At 41.4% G+C, this 17938-nt stretch overlaps 1 protein-coding gene across 1 annotated transcript in view; it reads left to right on the plus strand.

Moving 5' to 3' along the window:
- The first annotated feature begins 819 nt into the window (after positions 1 to 819).
- Positions 820 to 17938, plus strand: part of NIBAN1 (niban apoptosis regulator 1) — a 176979-nt gene continuing 159860 nt past the window's right edge. Inside the window, exon 1 of the mRNA XM_031004602.3 lies at positions 820 to 1145. Within this exon, the coding sequence (XP_030860462.2) occupies positions 1091 to 1145 (55 nt within the window). The 5' untranslated portion in view covers positions 820 to 1090. The remainder of the gene's footprint in view (positions 1146 to 17938) is intronic.

Consider the following 17938-nt stretch of genomic DNA (forward strand, 5'->3'; position numbering starts at 1 on the left):
TCAAAGTCCTCCTCAGGCCTGGTTCTAGTGTATACAGACCATTTGACCTTGAGGTTAAGTCAATAGGAGTCGCAAAATAACTGACTACTAAGAATAGGATGAAATCAGTGGTGACCCTTCTGCCCAAGTGGGTCTTGTTCCGAGAGGCTGCCAAGCTAAATAGTGGTTGTGGGAAAAGAACAAATATCTTTTCTAATGATTGATTTCCAGTTAAGGAGAGGAATGGAAGGTAAAGGGGTGAGGACAGACGTTCATCAAGTCTTAGGAAGTTTCAGGGCTGGGAGTATACTGCAGGGCCAAGCCTTAGTTTTTCCGTCTTTCCATTTTTTTTTCTCTTTCCTTTTTTCCTCATTTCCCCACTCCCTCCTTGGTCCAGGTTCTCGCCTGCAGAAAGGTATAGTTTACCCCTAGTTCTCAAACTTCAGCGGGCATCAGAATTCCCTGGAGGGTTTGTGCAAACACAGATTGCTGGGCCCCACTCCCACAGATTCTAAGTGTGTGTGTGTCTGTGTGTGTGTGTATGTGTGTGTGTAGAGGGGTGGTGGATGAAAGCGCTGAGATTTTGTATTTCTAACAGGCTCCCAGGTAATGCTTGGGAAGAACTGTTGCTTCTTGGACAGCAACACTTACAAGGCAACGTGATCTTGAGCTCCACCTCGAAGGATGTGAGCTGGGAAAGTTCCAGCTCACAGAGATTTAGTCACTTGAGAAATGGTCCACTTCCTCCAAGGTGTTTCTTGGATGCCCCAAAGGGATGAAAACAAGAAGTGACCGTGGGCGAGGAGGAGGAGCTGGCCGTCCTCCTCGGTTAGGCAGCCCGTCGGAGCTCACCAGCGAGGCGAGGGCGGGAAGACAGCCCCCGGGCCGGCCCACGGATCCTCAGAAGGCGCGGACCTGGAGGAGGCGCCCCAGAAGGCGACGCCTCTTGCCTCTTGTCTCTCGCCTCTCGAAGGAAGTTTGCTCTTAATTTCAGAGCCGGGTTCGCCGTCGGATCAACCTCCAGGAGCTAGCAGTGGGCGCGGACCAGAGCGGCCAATCCCCTGGGCGCGGGCCGGGCAGTTTCTGCGCTCAGCACAGGCAGCTCGCGGTCATGGGCGGCTCAGCCTCCAGCCAGCTGGACGAGGGCAAGTGCGCTTACATCCGAGGTACGCCCGCCCGCCCGGGGGCTTGGGGAGCACCCTGACCCGTGCACCAGGCTGGCTGCCGCGGTCGGGGCCCCAAGGGGCGCGCCCCGGGCCCTCTCCCTGTAGAGCGCGGGGATCCCCGACCGCAGCCCGCCCGCGCGAGTCGGGTTTCCTGCCCCAGCCGGCGCGCTCCGGCGCGGGTGTGGACCGGGGACCGGGAGGGCTTGGGAGCGAGGCAGGTGCAGGATGCGGGTGGGGACGCCGGCGCCTCCGCCGATCCCGCCGCCTAGGGGTCAGTGCCGCCCCCGCCCGGCGCACCTAGCCCTCCGGTACCTGCCCTGGACTGAGTTCTCAGCGGTTTCTGAACTGGCCGCCAAGAGAGCAGCGGGGATATCCCGCGTTTCTAGAGATACCCCTGGGGATTCCCGGCAGCTAAAGCAGAATTTCCCTCTTAGTAATGTTGGCCTGGCTTTGGAAAGCGCGGCGTTGGCCGCAGCTTCGCTCGCACTTCATCCTAGCACTTGCAGGATGATTTCATCAGCGGCAGAAAGGACAATGTCATGCCGTTCCCTTCCCGCGCCGGAGAGGGGCGAAGCAAAAGAGGAACACTGGCGTGCTTTGTAACTGCCGTGAAAGTTACAGATGGGGAGAAACTTATTTAGGGAGACTCTCAGAGATGTGGGGACTCAGTAGAGAGCGTGAGGCAGCAAACAAACAAACAAACAAACAAACAAAACAAAACCCAAACCGAACTGAAACTGCAGGAAGTCCTGACTCGTTATCTCCTTTATTTCCTGGGTGTATTTGGCCTCCCCTCTTCTCACCCCCCACCCCAAACTTGCCTTCAACCGCTACCTAACATTTGGTTGTCTTACCAATTTACTGTCTTTCCCCCGCCCCGCGGCCAGATCCCCCACCCTCGGCTTCAGAAATATCTTCCAGACTAGGTATTAAACTCTAGGTCTGTTTGGCCCTTGAATCCTTTCCTAAGAGGAAATCATTTATTTGGTGTTCTTATTCCACATTTGTTTTCAGTCACCACAACATTTAAGACCATTTTAGAAAGATATCAAATCAGGGTACGTGAAGAGCAACGGAGCTGATTTTACAGATTCCTGCTCTGGTGCTTTTGGAGGTAAAAGATCCTCAACAACCTGTACTGTCAGGGGATAACACTTGGTCAAGTATCTCTTTGCTTTTGTTTGTTAAAGGGGAAAAGATGGATGATTTATTTATATTAGTAAAAGAGCTGAACTAAGCTTAAAAGAAATAAATGAAGCCTGCCTTAGTCTTAAAAATGTGGCTACATGCTTGTGTTACCAGTGTATAGGGATTGAAAGGGCAATCTAACAGAACGTAGTGAGAAAGGGCTTGCATTTGAATGTTAGCAAAGTTGTGTTTAAGGCATTTATATAAGACTTTATTTCACTGGAAAGCATAGGAGCACCTAACGTGGACGCATGGCCAAGTACACTAATCATTTGAAGTGAAGCAATGTGAAGGATTAACCTGCTTAAAGAAGACTTCCTGGCCGTGCCATTTGTTGCTATTGATGCAAACATTGTACTCAGATAATAAGAAAATGCTATTAATTTCTTTATTCTGAAAGCTATTAAATTATTACATATACAAAAGTACGAGGGAGTTAGGGCAGATGAAGAACTTGTAATGCAAGTGTTTGAATGAGTAAACCTATAGCATATGGTGTGACAGTCATTACATCTCCCAGTCTTGTTCAGCTTTCTCTCTTCATTCTATATTCAGGAGGGCACTTGCAAGGTATGTGTAGTGGGAGAGGGAAGAGAAGAGTTAAAGTTAGAATACCTCCAGAGAAAAAGACTCATCGCTTCATGTGAGAATGCTAGTCTTGCCAAAAGAGAAAAGAACCTTGGAAAAATGCATGGTGTTGTACATTGTTAGTGCATGAGCAAATGAGGGTCACAGGGCTGTGATTTCCTGATGATTTTGAAGCCCAGGTTCCTGAGTAAAATCATAGCCCTATCTTTACCTCTTTGCCCATTTTTTAGCCTATAAATATTCTCAAGCTTTGATTCAATTGTAAGCAAGACGATTGGAAGTATGACAGTAAAGTTTAAATATACTTTTATGACCTGTTTCTCATAAAGTAGCCATCAGTGAAATATAGATTTGAAAGCTCCTGAAGCTGAGACAATAACTTTCTTTTAAGCTTGATAAACTTTGCTAACAAGGAGAGTAGCTAGTCAATATATTTTGAGTGACTTTTGTTAACTTTATTTTGTATGCATCATAAACCGCTGTATGCTACTGACGCTGAATCAGCCTTTACTTTAAGACAACTCATTTAACAGCTGCCATTCCTTGTGTGCCTCAAAACATCTGTGACATATGGATGTTTTGAAAATACATTGTTTCTTAGGATTTAGTTAATCTTCAGGTAAAGATATATCATCTACGTTAAGGAGTTACTTCATTTCTAAAGATGTTAGTTTTGGAAATTACGACAATGCTCATGTTTCTTACAACAGAATAAATTTTTAGGATTGTTTCTAGAAGCCTTTCAGTAGTGTCCCTTGATAAGATGTTTCTATTAATAAATAATACTGAGACCAACTTGTGATCACATGAGCTGTGTCATATGTTAGTCTTAAGTGATGCTTTTAGCACTGACCTAAAATGATCCTTTTTTTTGAGACAGAGTCTCACTCTGTCACCAAGCTGGAGTGTAGTGGCGCGATCTCGGATCACTGCAACCTCTGACTCCCTGGTCCAAGTGATTCTCCTGCCTCAGCCTCCCGAATAGCTAGGATTACAGCCACGCGCCACCATGCCCAGCTAATTTTTGTATTTTTAGTAGAGACGGGGTTTCACCATGTGGGCCAGGATGGCTTCGATCTCCTGACCTTGTGATCTGCCTGCCTCGGCCTCCCAAAGTGCTGGGATTATAGGCATGAGACACCGTGCCCAGCCGATCTTTTTTTTAATGAGGAAGAAAGCTCATAGATTCCAGGCATCAGTGGTCAGTTTGGGTGCTCTTCTCTCTTTATGCCATGTTTTCTTTTCTTTTCTTTTTTTAGTTTTCTGAGATAGGGTCTCACTCTGTTACGCAGGCTGAAGTGCAGTGGTACAATCACTGTGAGCCTTGACCTCCCCTGGCTCAGGTGATCCTCCCACCTCAGCCTCCTGAGTAGCTGGAACTGCAGGTGTGTGCCACCACGCCCAGCTAATTGTATTTTTTGTAGAGATGGGATTTTGCCATGTTGCCCAGGCAGGTCTCAAACTTCTGGGCTCAAGCAGTCTTCCCGCCTTGGCCTCCCAAAGTGCTGGGATTACAGGCATGAGTCACCATGCCCGGCCTCTTTTTCTGTAAAGCTTTTGGTATGCCTGAAATTAAACTATAGCTTAAAAAAAAACCCCAAAACAAAACCAAAAAACCCCCCACACTGTGTTTTCCTGTTTATGCAATAATTTTATTTCCTTCTAAAAATTACCCTTGAATTTTTAACGAATCAAAAAGAAAACAAACCTGAAAGATCTCCCACATAAGAAGTCCTGTGGAGGGTCAGAAAAGTACTGGACAGTCCGTGCTGCAGCTGAGAACCATGGGATAAACAGATCCTAGTGGGCACTTGCAGGCCTGCCAGCAGCAAATACCGGTTAGGAAAACTGTTTTCCCCCACTGGATTTATTATTGCATAGTCAGTTACATAATATATAAAGGGCCCAGGGGCTTCCTCCAAAAGCTTCTCAATGATCTGATGCTTATAAAATAAGAAATGAGTTTCAGCTTTAAAATAGCACATATTTTTCTCAGGGAAGTTCCCTCTTATTTATACAAGGGTTAACTTAGGTGGCTAGATATAAAGTTTAAAGTGATGTGTCTAGAATGAAGTCTCCATGGGCAAGGTGGAGGATGGGGAGAGCTGTACACATCTGTAGTCTACTTAGTGTGGATGTGTCATACTAGTCCACGCATTTGCTTCTTCGGTCATAATTTGTTGGTGGGAGATGGGCACAAGAACTGGTCTGACTTAACCTGAATATTTTTGGTAGTGTGATCTTAGAGTCCAAGTTGGCTAGTAATGGCAATATACTATGATGAGAAAGTTAGGAAATGCATTATGGTAGACACCGTGGTATGTCAGCCCAACATCTTTTTCCCATTCCTCCATTTTTTTTTTTTTGAGACAGGGTCTCACTCTGTCACCCAGACTAGAGTGCAGTGGGACAGTCATGGCTCACTGCAGCCTTGACCTCCCTGGGCTCAAGCGATCCTCCCACCTCACCCTCTTTAGTAGCTGGGAGTACAGGCATGTGCCACCATGCCCAGGTAGTTTTTTTGTATTTTTTTGTAGAGACGGGGTTTCGCCATGTTTCCCAGGCTAATCTCAAACTCCTGAGCTCAAGTGAGCCACCTGCCTTGGCCTCCTAAATTTCTGGGACTACAGGCATGAGCCTCTGTGCCCAGCCCCCATTCCTTTTTCTAACAGAACTCCAGTTTTGTTCAGGCATTAAAACTCCTGGCCAGGTTTGGTGGCTCACACCTGTAATCCCAGCACTTTGGGAGGCTGAAGCAGTAGGATTGCCTGAGCCCAGAAGTTCGAGACCAGCCTGGGCAACATGACAAGACCTTGTCTCTCTCTTAAAAAAAAAAAAAAAAAAGAAACTCCTGATATTGCCCTCTGTTTCAGAGACACTAGCCGCATTTAAGGTCCCTGAAAGGTGGCTGCTGATTGGTCTGTACCTGTCGTGGTGGTGTGGTCTCCTTGCCAGTGATTATAGTAGGCATGGGATTATGTTGCCAGCTGGTCAGTGATGCTTGAGGGGAAGTTTGCCAGCTGCTTCTAGGCGACTTTTCTTCCCTTTTAAAAAGGAGGCAAAGTGAAGGGCACTTCTTCTCCATCTTTTGACTTTGTTGCATCTGAATGTGATGCCTGCAACTGCTGTTTTTATCTTGATGAGCAGGAGGGGAGCTAGCCTAAAGACAAAGCCAATACTTGGAGCACTGCAAAGCTGAGGTGTCTCAGAGAAAAGAAACTAGAGCCCTGACAAACTTTGCTGATAGCCACTATATACTAACCCTGCATAATTCGTATTATGAGAGCCACTAAATCCCCTTTGAATTGGAATAGTGAAGATTGCTAGTTATCCACAATAGCATTCTCCCGTTATGTTTAATGATAGAATCCCCAAATTTTAGCTGTCCACATGAACTCCCATAATAAAGATATTTCCCAAACTCCTTTGCAACTAAATGGGGTTATGTAGCTGAGTTATGGCCAATGGGATGTAGATAGAAGTGCTGTTCTAGAAAGTGACATTAAAGGGGAAGGGTATGACCATCTTCGTCCAAGTCTCCACACTGCTGGCTGGATTGTAACCATGGCTGGACAGCCGTCATGGACCATGAGGTGTCCTTTCAAGAAGGAGCACATGTAGGGCAGAGTAACTGGACAAAAGGAGGCTAAGTTCCTGTGGTTTCATAGAGAAGAACCTCCATACCAGCCCTGGACCATTTACCTCTGGACCTTAAAAAGAAAGAAAGAAACTTCCATCTCTTTAAGCCAGTGTTATTGTGGTTTTATTGTTGTCCATAGACAAACCTTATTCTATCTAATACAATTATCTTCTTTTTACGTGCAGCCGAAAGCATCCTAACCAGTATACTAAATGCTGCCTTATTGGGTCCCCTTTAAGAAAAAGTAATCCAAAGAAAGTAGAAAGTGGTTAAAGATTATAGTATTTGTCTCAGCTCTAAATTTGTAGACATGAATAGGCTTTTGTAAGAAGTGAGAAATTGCAGCTCCTCCAGAGTAGTGGGGATGGAGGAAACAGGAGAAAGAGGGTCCACTATGAATAGTGCACAAATGCATATTGATCACTTTATATTTTAAGTGAAAAAAATGCCTTCAAGCATGCCAGACTACCAAGGAAGCTAGCAGGAGTTTCAAATAAGGAAAACTACTGCAAATTAGGAATTGCTAGTATCAATAATTACTTTCTATTTCCTTTGGTCTTTGTGAATTGAAACCAATACTTTAGAAATGGGAAGCTCTTTAGGAAACCAAATCTCATGTTGCAAAGCCGTAAAGGATTTTGTGAGTTGTGATTTCTTAGAGTCAACCACAAAGACAGAAAAGACAGTAGACTGAGACAGATTAACATTTTCTCCTGTACTTGTGGAACAAAGAGTGACTTTCCCTCTTGTGGCTTCTAATACAAGCCTTGATAAACCCCATGGAGTTAGATGATGAATCAAGCCCTGGTCTTGATGAAAAACTTCTTTTTACTATGGACGTTGGCTGTAAGAGGGCCACATCATCAAAGGTGCTCTAGTAATAGTAACTACTAGGATGACAATAGTAATTTTTATTATCTTTTACTGTGAACTACTGAGCTTTTTACTCTATTGTAATCTCTGGGAAGGTTTGAACTGGGTTCACAGGTAGAAAGTGCAATAGCAGGAGCCCAATTTGTAAAGGTAGTTTCTAATTTCATTAATATAAATGTACTGTGAACATTTTACAAAATATGCAGTGTGAATCATGGCAGTGAACTTTAATCTCCTAATCAGAAATTTTAATTTTTTTTAGTATAGCTGGGTAATTCTAAGAAATAAGGTACATATAACAATTTGCACTGTGAAATGGGAAATGAAGTCAGAAGTGAAGATAAAAGCATAATGGAAAGGAAGACAGGTGAATAAAAGCACATTTCATCTGCTACAGTCTGTTTAAGGCACTTTACCAACAGTTCAAAACTAACACACATATGTACACACACACACACACAGAGAGAGAGAGAGAGAGGGAGGGAAAGAGAGAGAGAGAAAGAGATTTAACAGAACCCCAAATGCAATACAGATTTTCTCGTTTGAAACTGGAAAATTCATTTTAAAAACAGACTAGCAAGTTGCTGCCAATGCGAAAATGCATGCCAGCTTTTAAAAAGTGCCCCCTACCTTTGGTACTGTATGTTTTTTCTCACTTAGAAAAGAGAATAAACGCTTTAGAGGTATGAAAGCAATTAATTCACTTTTGCAAATTGCAGGTTCTAGGACCTAAGGAAGTTTGTATTTCTATGCTTGATGTTGTATGGAATGAGTCTATAGGATTAAAATAAATTAATAGTTTTTACTAGGAGCCCCAAAGTGACTTTTAAAAGGTCCATGGTCTCAAGAAATTTTGGAAGAAGGGTAAATGTCTCTGTGCCAAACCATGTGGTTTTTTTTTCTTTTTCCTTTTTAAAAACTATTTTTATTTTAAAAGAAAACATAGGCCCAGACAGCCACACAAAACAAACGCATAGCTTAGTGAATCATTATAAGGCAAATACTTAGTAGCCACTACGCAGGTCGAGACATAGAAAGAACTTCACTAGCCATCAAAGGAGGCTTCTGTGTGCCTCGTTCCAGTTCTAGACCTCTTTGTTTCTCCAAAAATGACCACTATTTTCAGCTATCTACTTATAACTACCTCAAAGATCCTGACTCTTAAAACAGGTATTTATTTGCTCACAGTTCTGCTGAACTGGGTCCAGGCTGGGTGGTTCTACTTTTTATTTTTGCTGGTGGTCATTCCTGTGGATGCGTGCATCTGGTGGATCAGCTGGTGGCTGGACTTAGCTGACAAGGCTTTCTTTCTCTCCAGGTGGCCTTTCTACATGACCTCTCCAATAGGATACTGAACTGTTTAAATGGTGGGTCAGGATCTTACATTGCTAGAGTGTAAAAGCATGTAGAAGCTTCTAGGACTTCTTGTGGCTTAGGCCTGGAATGGCGCCACATTACTCTGCCACATTTTGTTGGTTAAAGCTGGTCTCAGAGCCAGCCCAGATTCAAGAGAGGACTACACACAGGCATGAACACCTATGCAGGGGCTACCCTGGTAACAGACTACCACCTCACTAATCCTAGCTTTTAGAATAATGTCTGCCTCTATTTCCTTATGGTTTCATCACCCAGCTATGTATTTGTAAACATTATAGTCTTACTCACTTAAAAAGATGTCTCTTTTAATCTATACATTTCCCTTACATCTTTTACTCGCAGATTATCTGTTGAAAGACTTGAGCTGTTTGATATGCAGAGTTTTTCACAGTCTGGAGTTTACTCATGGTGCAGTTCGACACATTTCTCCTGTATTTTCTACAAATTGACAGAGATAGTGAGACTTGATCAGTCTCAGAATCAATCCTTTTTTTTAACTTTTATTTTAAGTTCAGGGGAAGATGTGCAGCGTGCGCAGGTTTGTTACATAGGTAAACGAAGCGCCATGGGGGCTTGTACAGATTATTTCATCACCCAGGTATTAAGCCTAGTATCCATTAGTTATTTTTCCTGATCCTCCCTCTCCCCCCACCCTTCACCCTCTGATAGGGCTCAGTGTCTATTGTTCCCTTCTATGTGTCCATGTGTACTTATCATTTAGCGCTCACTCAGCAGTGAGAATAAATGGCATTTGGTTTTCTGTTCCTGCGTTAGTCTGCTAAGAATAATGACCTCCAGCTCCATCCATGTTCCTGCAAAGGACTGCATGCATGTGTTCATTGCAGCACTATTCACAGTAGCAAAGATATGGAATCAACCTAAATGCCCATCAATAAAGAAAATGTGGTACATATACACCTTGGAATACTATGCCGCCACAGAAAAGAATCAATCCTTTTGTGAAGACTATAGGTGGTGGTGTGTATTCTTCTCTTTTTTTTTTTGAGATGGAGTCTCACTCTGTTGCCCAGGCTGGAGTGCAGTGGCGCGATCTCGGCTCACTGCAAGCTCCAATTCCCGGGTTCACGCCATTCTCCTGCCTCAGCCTCTCGAGTAGCTGGGACTACAGGCGCCCGCCACCACACCTGGCTAATTTTTTGTGTTTTTAGTAGAGACGGGGTTTCACCGTGTCAGCCAGGATGTTCTCGATCTCCTGACTTCGTGATCCGCCCGCCTCGGCATCCCAAAGTGCTGGGATTACAGGCGTGAGCCACCGCGCCCGGCCCTGTATTCTTCGTCTGGAGGCACATAATAGCTGGCTGCCTCTCTTTTTGCGATGTTAGTAGCTGTTCCATTGATACTTATAGCTGAGACCCATTAATTCACTGGGGGTTGAACTGTCTCCGCTTTAGAGGAACTTGAAATTCAATGAGAAATAGAATTAAAGTTTTTGAACGGTGAAATAATAAAGGCAACATGTATTAGGTACTTCAAAATCATCTCTACCCTCTTGGAAATGCCGCCATGAATTTCAGTATTCTCTGATTCGGGCCCTGAGCAACACTGGCCAGGACAGACCTCTCTTTCCTCTCCGCCAACCTTCCCTCTTGTCTTCCCCTAGAAAGCTGCCATGGAGTCTTCGTTGAACCCTTACCATGGGACAGCCACTGAGCTAAGAGCATTGCATGCATGAGCTCACATAATCCTCACAACACCAAATGGAGATATCATTAGCTCCGTTTCACAGAAGAAGCAATCAAGGTTTACAGAGAATAGAGAACCTGGCCAAAGTCATCCAGCCAGTGTGTAGTAGAAGAAGGTTTGAACTTAAATACTTTCTGCCTCCAAAGTCCTCTCTGTTAACTGAGCTGTGCTGCCTCCCAGATGGTCACAGTCATTGCTCCTTTCATCTGAATTTCCTCTTCTCTGTGCATGCTTTTTCTCACATGAGTAAGTATCAGAAACTTTTCCTGTTCTTGTATTTTAAGCCTTCTGGTTTTCTTTAGAGCACTCGGAAAATCCTATCTTTTGCTAGAAGTCCTGACTGAAGGGAGCTCAGTGAAAAACTCCCCATCTGCATCCTAGGCAAACTCGTTGTCCCTTCCACTCCTCAGCAGTCACTCAGGCATTAAACACTTACAGGATTCTCATTCCTGCAAACTATTACCATCAATGGTAGAACTGAACTGAACTCATTGACTGGAAATATATGGATCTTGGTTCCTTTTTTTTTTTTTTTTTTAGCTTATTTAGTCCAGTCCCTTGGTTTATTTGTCTAATCTCTGTGCTGGTATAACACCGATTTAGTTATTATTGCTCTATGATAAATCTTAATAATCAAAGGGCAAGACCCTCTTTCTTCTTACTCATTGTCAGAAGGTGTAGGCTATCCTTCCATATTTGTTAAACTGTTAATTTCATGAAAAACCATTTTGTAATTTTATTGAAATTGCATGAAATCTACAGATGAATTTAGGAAGAAGTGACATCTCTATGATATTGAGTCTTTCAAACCTTAGTATGGCACATCTCTTCCATAATACATGCTTTTCTTTCATCCTTAAAGTTGTATAGTTTCCTACATAACAATCTTAACAAAAATGTTTAATAAGTTTATTTATTGGTGCCTTTCACTTTTTCTTACTATTATGATTGTGTTCTTCTTTTCTATTGTATTTTCCATCTGGTTATTTTAAGAGCACCAGAAAGCTATTTTGTTTTTGCATGTTGATCTTTGTATCCTACAAACATCTCAAGGCCTCTTATTAGTTGTAATTATTTGTTCATTCACTCTGATTTTTTGTGTGCATATATTATCTGCAAATTTGACAGTTTTCAATTCTTTTAAATCTTTATACCTCATTTTTTATTGAATTTACTAGGACCTCCAGCACAATATTCAGCAATAAGAATGACAGCAAACATCCTTATCCTGTTCCTACTTGAAAAGGGATGTTCCCCATTTTGCTATTAAGTATGATGTTAACCATAGATTTATGGTTTAGCTTAAGGATACTCCCTCCTTTTCGTTAAGTTGCTTAAAATTTTTAATCATAAATATATACTGAATTTTATTAAAGACTTGATTTTTTCTAATAATATTTTAATGTGGTCGTTAGAATTTTAATATTTAAAATATTGTTCCATTGCTAAGATATACCCTACTTGGTCACAGTGAAATGTCTTAAAAAAATTTTTATTTTTCTATTACATGGAATTTTGATTTGCTTATGTATTTTTTTCTTACTTTACCACTTGCATTAATAAAAGTCATACAAAATGAAAAAAAATTTATTGGGGGTTGAAAAATGGTGGTATTCTAATATGTCATTTTGTTTTCATTTATTAGCTGGGATAATTTTATAGAGCAATACTTCCCATATCTATCATTTGGTTACCTAGTATGATAGTTCAAAAGCAGGAAAAAAACATTATTTTTTCCTTTTATTTACCAGTGTTTAATATAAGTTACTGGTTTCTTGACATCCCTTAAAGATGATCAATTGACTATAAAAATCATTATGAACTCACAAATCCCATTGTAATTCTTATTCTATTGAAGCTCCAATTTCCCATCATTGGCCAATGAAAAACTCTTCAAGCTGGCTCCTAAATCTTTTGGAAATTACCCCAGTAGTATTTGATAGCTTCCTTGCCATCTGGTATGTCAAGATGTTTTATGTTCATCCTGTTTCTTTCCTGTCCCATACAGGGAGTAAGCAAAATCTATAAGAACCTCTGATTTCTTTTAGTGGGAAATAATATTTCAATATTACAATTTGAATCTAGCTATGTTCACTGCTACAACTGGGTTGGCCATTATTTCTGGACTTTTTTAGTTTATAGAACTAGGGAAAATGTATCTTTTTAATATTATATTTATACATATCCTTTTCCACAGTGAGAATCGTGGTTCTCAAAGGCACTAGGCAATGATAGAATTAAATATACACAAATTCTCATTTGCCTTATCATACCAAATACACACAACAGTCTCAGAATAATAATACAAATACTGCCATCATCAATTATGATTATGGAAAGCTGTTGAACAAACTGTTTTTAAAATCAGAGACAAACTTTTTGTATATGCTAATCCAATTCTTCCCCAACTTTATTTTATGATTTTACTACATTAAACCATATAATCATTATATTCTATTCTCTTTTCTCATTCACTCTTTGTTTCACAATGAAGTGTTATTTAATGCATCAGTCCTTATGTTGATGTCTCTCTCTGGTGTTTAGAGCTCATCCCAGTAGATTCCTCAAGAAGAGCTCATGGGAACATAACAAAGAAATATGAAGATAGGATTAATTAAGTGGCTCAGTGATATCACCAAAAGCCAGCTTATTTCTTCCTACTGTCTGTGGCCCAGGTCTCTTATGCTTGAAAGGTGGCTGCAGCAGCAAATAGTATTAAAATCTTATGCACAGCAATGTCGTAGAGGCTAAAAAGAGATCTGTCTATTCTTTGAGTCTCCTTATAAGAGCAAAGAAGCCTTTCCCAGATGCCTTACTAGCAGACTTTCCCTTACATCCCACTGATCAAAATTGGGTCACACATTCCTTCCTAAGCCATCACTGGCAAGAGTATGGAATTATCATGATTTGGTTAGACCAATCAAGATTCACCCCTGAACTGGGGTTAGAGCCATTTCTCTGAAGCACATGGTTATAGGGAGGGTCATGGATACCCAAACAGAATCAGGTTCAGTTTAGCAAGAAGGAAGCATGATGGCTATTAAGTAGGTAACCAACATTACAGATTTTGATAAGTGTCACGAAGGGATTAAAAACAGCACTGAGATAGAAAACTGATGGTGGCAATTGGGCAAGGAGATGAGATAGACTTGGCTGTGGTATTCAGAAGGATAATAAGTTGCTATCTGTGTGAAGAACCGGGGGAGTATATTTTGGTTAGAAAGAACAGCATGTAGGCTGGGCGCGGTGGCTCACTACTGTAATCCCAGCACTTTGGGAGGCCGAGGCGGGTGGATCACGAGTTCAGGAGACCGAGACCATCCTGGCTAATACGGTGAAACCCCGTCTCTACTAAAAATAGCCAGGCGTGGCGGCAGGCGCCTGTAGTCCCAGCTACTCAGGAGGCTGAGGCAGGAGAATGGCGTGAACGCAGGAGGCGGAGCTTGCAGTGAGCCGAGATCGCGCCACTGCACTCCAGCCTGGGTGACAGAGCAAGACTCCGTCTGAAAAAAAAAAAAAAAAAAAAAAAAAAAAAGAACGGCATATAGAAGGGGGAGGAGGGGGAAGTACTTGAAGGAATTGAAGAAAGCGTGTTATGTTGGGAGTGTAGTGAGCAAGAGGGAGGTTTGATGGGAGGGGATGCCTATTAATATTTTGTTGCCTGGCTGAGCGTGGTGGCTCACGCCTGTAATCCCAGCACTTTGGGAGTCCGAGGCAGGTGGATCACCTGAGGTCAGGAGTTTGAGACCAGCCTGGTCAACATGTTGAAACCCTGTCTCTACTGAAAATACAAAATTAGCCGGGTGTGGTGGCACACGTGCCTATAGTCCCAGCTACTTTGGAGGCTGAGACAGGAGAATCACTTGAACCCGCAGTGTGGAGGCTGCAGTGAGCCAAGAGTGTGCCACTGCACTCCAGTCTGGGCAAGATAGAGTGAGACTCCGTCTCAACAACAACAACAACAACAACAACAACAACAAAATTTTGTTGTTGTTGTTGGTGTTGTCTGTCTGCCACCACTAGAATGTAAGCTGTATGAAAGCAGGGTCTTTGTCTTGATTCATTGTTATGAAATGAATAGCACCCTCAGCAAATAGATCAGTGTCTGGTTCACAGTTCCTGACAGATAAATATTTGCTTAATGCATGAATGAAAGGAGAAGAAAAAATTTTAAACTGTAATGAATATCTTAGAAAATAAGAGAAGTATTTCATTTGTAAAACAAGTTCAGGATGTGATGAAGAAACAATAATAGAATAAGAAAGAGCTCTTGGAAATTAAAAATCTGATGATCAACATTTTAGAAAATACAATTGGTACCTTGGAAAATAAAGTTGAGGGGATCTTGCATCTAAATTCTAAGATCTAAAATTCTTATTTAAATGTAAACAGTACATTTCAATTATTGTTATTAATTTAATTCTTCTCTCTAAAAAATCATTTTAAGCATGTATATGTCAGATATTACACATTTGCCATAGTTGCTTATAAAACTTGTCTTTATTTTAACTTTAAGCCTCTGTCTGCTTTGCTTAGACAATGGAGTACAAAGATTAAAAGATGGAAAATAGAAGAGGCAATATAAAAAAAATTAAAGGGTCAATCCAAAAATTTCAATATCTGACTAACAGAAGTCCCGGAAAACAAGAGAACAAAGAAAATGAACGGGAGAAAATTATTAAACAAGTAAAAGCTTATTTTCTAGAACAGAAGATCATGTGTCTCTGGATTTATAGGGCCAAAGAATTCCTGGACTTCACTCAGAGTTGGAAATAGTTCATGCTTCCATCATCCAAAGTAGAAAGGCCTTATGATATATAGATATGGGTTAGAGTCTTCAGCAGTAGTGAGCAGAAATTAGCCCTAGACTAGAAGGCTGCTCTGGACCTGCTCTAATAAAAATTTAAAAGCAAACCTCAAACAGATCAAACTGATCCCAAGTAACTTAACTGCCTGCTTGAATAAAGTGCAAATTCTTTATAAGAATGCAACAAAATACCCATACAACAATGTAAAATTCAAAATATCTAATATCCGTCATCCAGTTAAAAACTATCACAGTAGGCAGAAGAAGAAGCAGGAAAATATCCACAAGTATAAAGAAAATAAATCAATAGAAATAGACTCAGGAATTATAGACATGGTGAAATTAGCAGACAAAGATGGTAAAGCAGTCATTATATGCTCCATGTGCGAACACAGAGGCAAACGTGAACATGATGAGAAAAATGGAAGATATAAAAAAATCTTCCTAGTCTCCAGTCTTCAGGCAAGAGCAATATGACTGCTGTGTTTCTGTAGCCTGCTGGAACATCTAGGCAGAATGTAGCTGTACTGACCTGCTACCAACATTCTCCATGGAGTTGGGAGAGGAACGAAGTAGCCTGCAGAGAACTGAATGTACACAGGGAGCTGCTGAGATGTGGCTGGTCTGGGGCCAGACAGCTGAGCAGGATCAGTTCAGAAATGAAGGAAAACTGTGGATGTTCCTTTAAAAAGCACATCATTATTGGTGGCCTTGTGCCCTTAATTCTGGTTTGCACACAGAACAAGTGACAATTTCCATGATTAGCTAAAAAGAATTCAGAGATTTTCCAAATTTGGATTGAATGCGTTTGTTTAAAGGATTATTTCCTGTGTAACTCATTCAGCACGAGTTATACAGGAAAAATTGCCTAAGCAAAGCAGATGCAGGCTTAGAGTTAAAATAAAGCCAAATTTTATGAGCAACAATGGCAAATGTGTAATATCTGGAGTATAAATATTTAAAGTGGTTTTGTTAGAGAGGAGAATTAAATTAGTAACAATAATTGAAATGTATGGTTTACATTTAAAGTAAGTAAGAATTTTAGAGCATGACTAAGACCTGAGCATGTCAAGTGAGATATCAGTTCCTAACTAAAAATGCTAACTCCTGGCCTGAGAAATGATAATCACTGTAGTAAAAGCTAACATTTATTGAGTGCCTACTATGTGCCAGGCAAGTAAATATCTTAGACGAAAGGTAACAGGGTATCAAATGCTCTTCCAGAAATTCTAAGTGTTTCTTTTAGAAATTCCAAGTATACATAGCTTTTTCTTTAATGAAAAGGAGTATCAGCTTGATAGGATTTGAACGCTCAGCTGCTTTAGCTACCTTAAATGAGCTAAGTGGAAACATTTACTAAACTTTTGATTCAATATCTTAATTCTAAATTATTTGGCTATTTGTGTGTGTGTGTGTGTGTGTGTGTGTGTGACTCCTCTGTCACACAAGCTGGAGTGCAGTGGTGTGATCTTGGCTCACTGCAACCTCTGCCTTCCAGCTTCAAGCGATTCTCATGCCTCAGCCTCCTGGGTAGCTGGGACTACAGGCTCCTACCACCACAGTTGGCTATTTTTTATTGTTTTGTATTTTTAGTAGAGATGGGGTTTCACTATGTTGGCCAGGCTGGTCTTGAACTCCTGACCTCAAGTGATCCACCTGCCTTGGCCTCCCAAAATGCTGGGATTACAGGTGTGAGTCACTGTGCCAGGCCTTTGGCTACTTTTTGAAGTGGATATTTTCAGTGGGTGAGATGGTAGATTATAAATAGCTTAATCCAGAAATTAAAAGTCATCTAAATGTTAGCAACACCTAATATGGAATTTATGAATAGGCCAAAGCAGCCTTTGCAGCCACTTTAAGCTAACTTTAAATAAAATGATACCTTTATGCAACTTCTTCATTATCAAATAAAATATTTATATTTGGGAAGTAAGGCATACAATAAAAAATAAAATGGAGCTTTCACCTTTGGAAAACAGGCACGACAATTTCCTGAGGACTCGCTGAATCTGAAGTTGGATTCTCTGGAGATTTTGGACTTGTCAACTGGCTGCCTTCAGTTTCTCCTATGAAAATGAGGACAGTAGTAATGCCCAGTGAGAAAAGGAGGGTCAGAAATGAATAATATAATGTAATAAATGTGATATAATTCTCACATTTCCCAGTCCTACCATTATGTTAATCAATTTGTTTTACTATCAGTAATGGCATCAGGCCTTTGCAGAGTAAATGATTGGCTTTCACATACTGCTGAATAATACCTAGCCCACACATTTGTTCTGCGGACTAATTAATGTTTCAGAGTGTTTAAACACAATGCCTCTACAGAAGCAATGGCATTATGTGTTGGGACACTCTAGTGTTGTAATTAGTACTAATTAGGTTCTTTTCAACAGCTTGTTGAATTTGCAAATTACTGCCTGTGAGGTATTCTGCTTTATTTATTCATTATGAAAGAGTCGGACGCGGGGTTTAAATAGGCACCTTTAAACAACTATTCTCAAGGTCCTACACATACTCCTCCCCTCAAACCAGGGAAGGGCAATAGGAAGACACCCTTCTCGGAATGGTTGTGAGGGAGAGCAACCCCAGTGCTGTGCTAGGAGCCAGCTCACA

Source organism: Gorilla gorilla, chromosome 1 (genome assembly GCF_029281585.2).
Source record: "Gorilla gorilla gorilla isolate KB3781 chromosome 1, NHGRI_mGorGor1-v2.1_pri, whole genome shotgun sequence".
Taxonomy (NCBI): domain Eukaryota; kingdom Metazoa; phylum Chordata; class Mammalia; order Primates; family Hominidae; genus Gorilla; species Gorilla gorilla.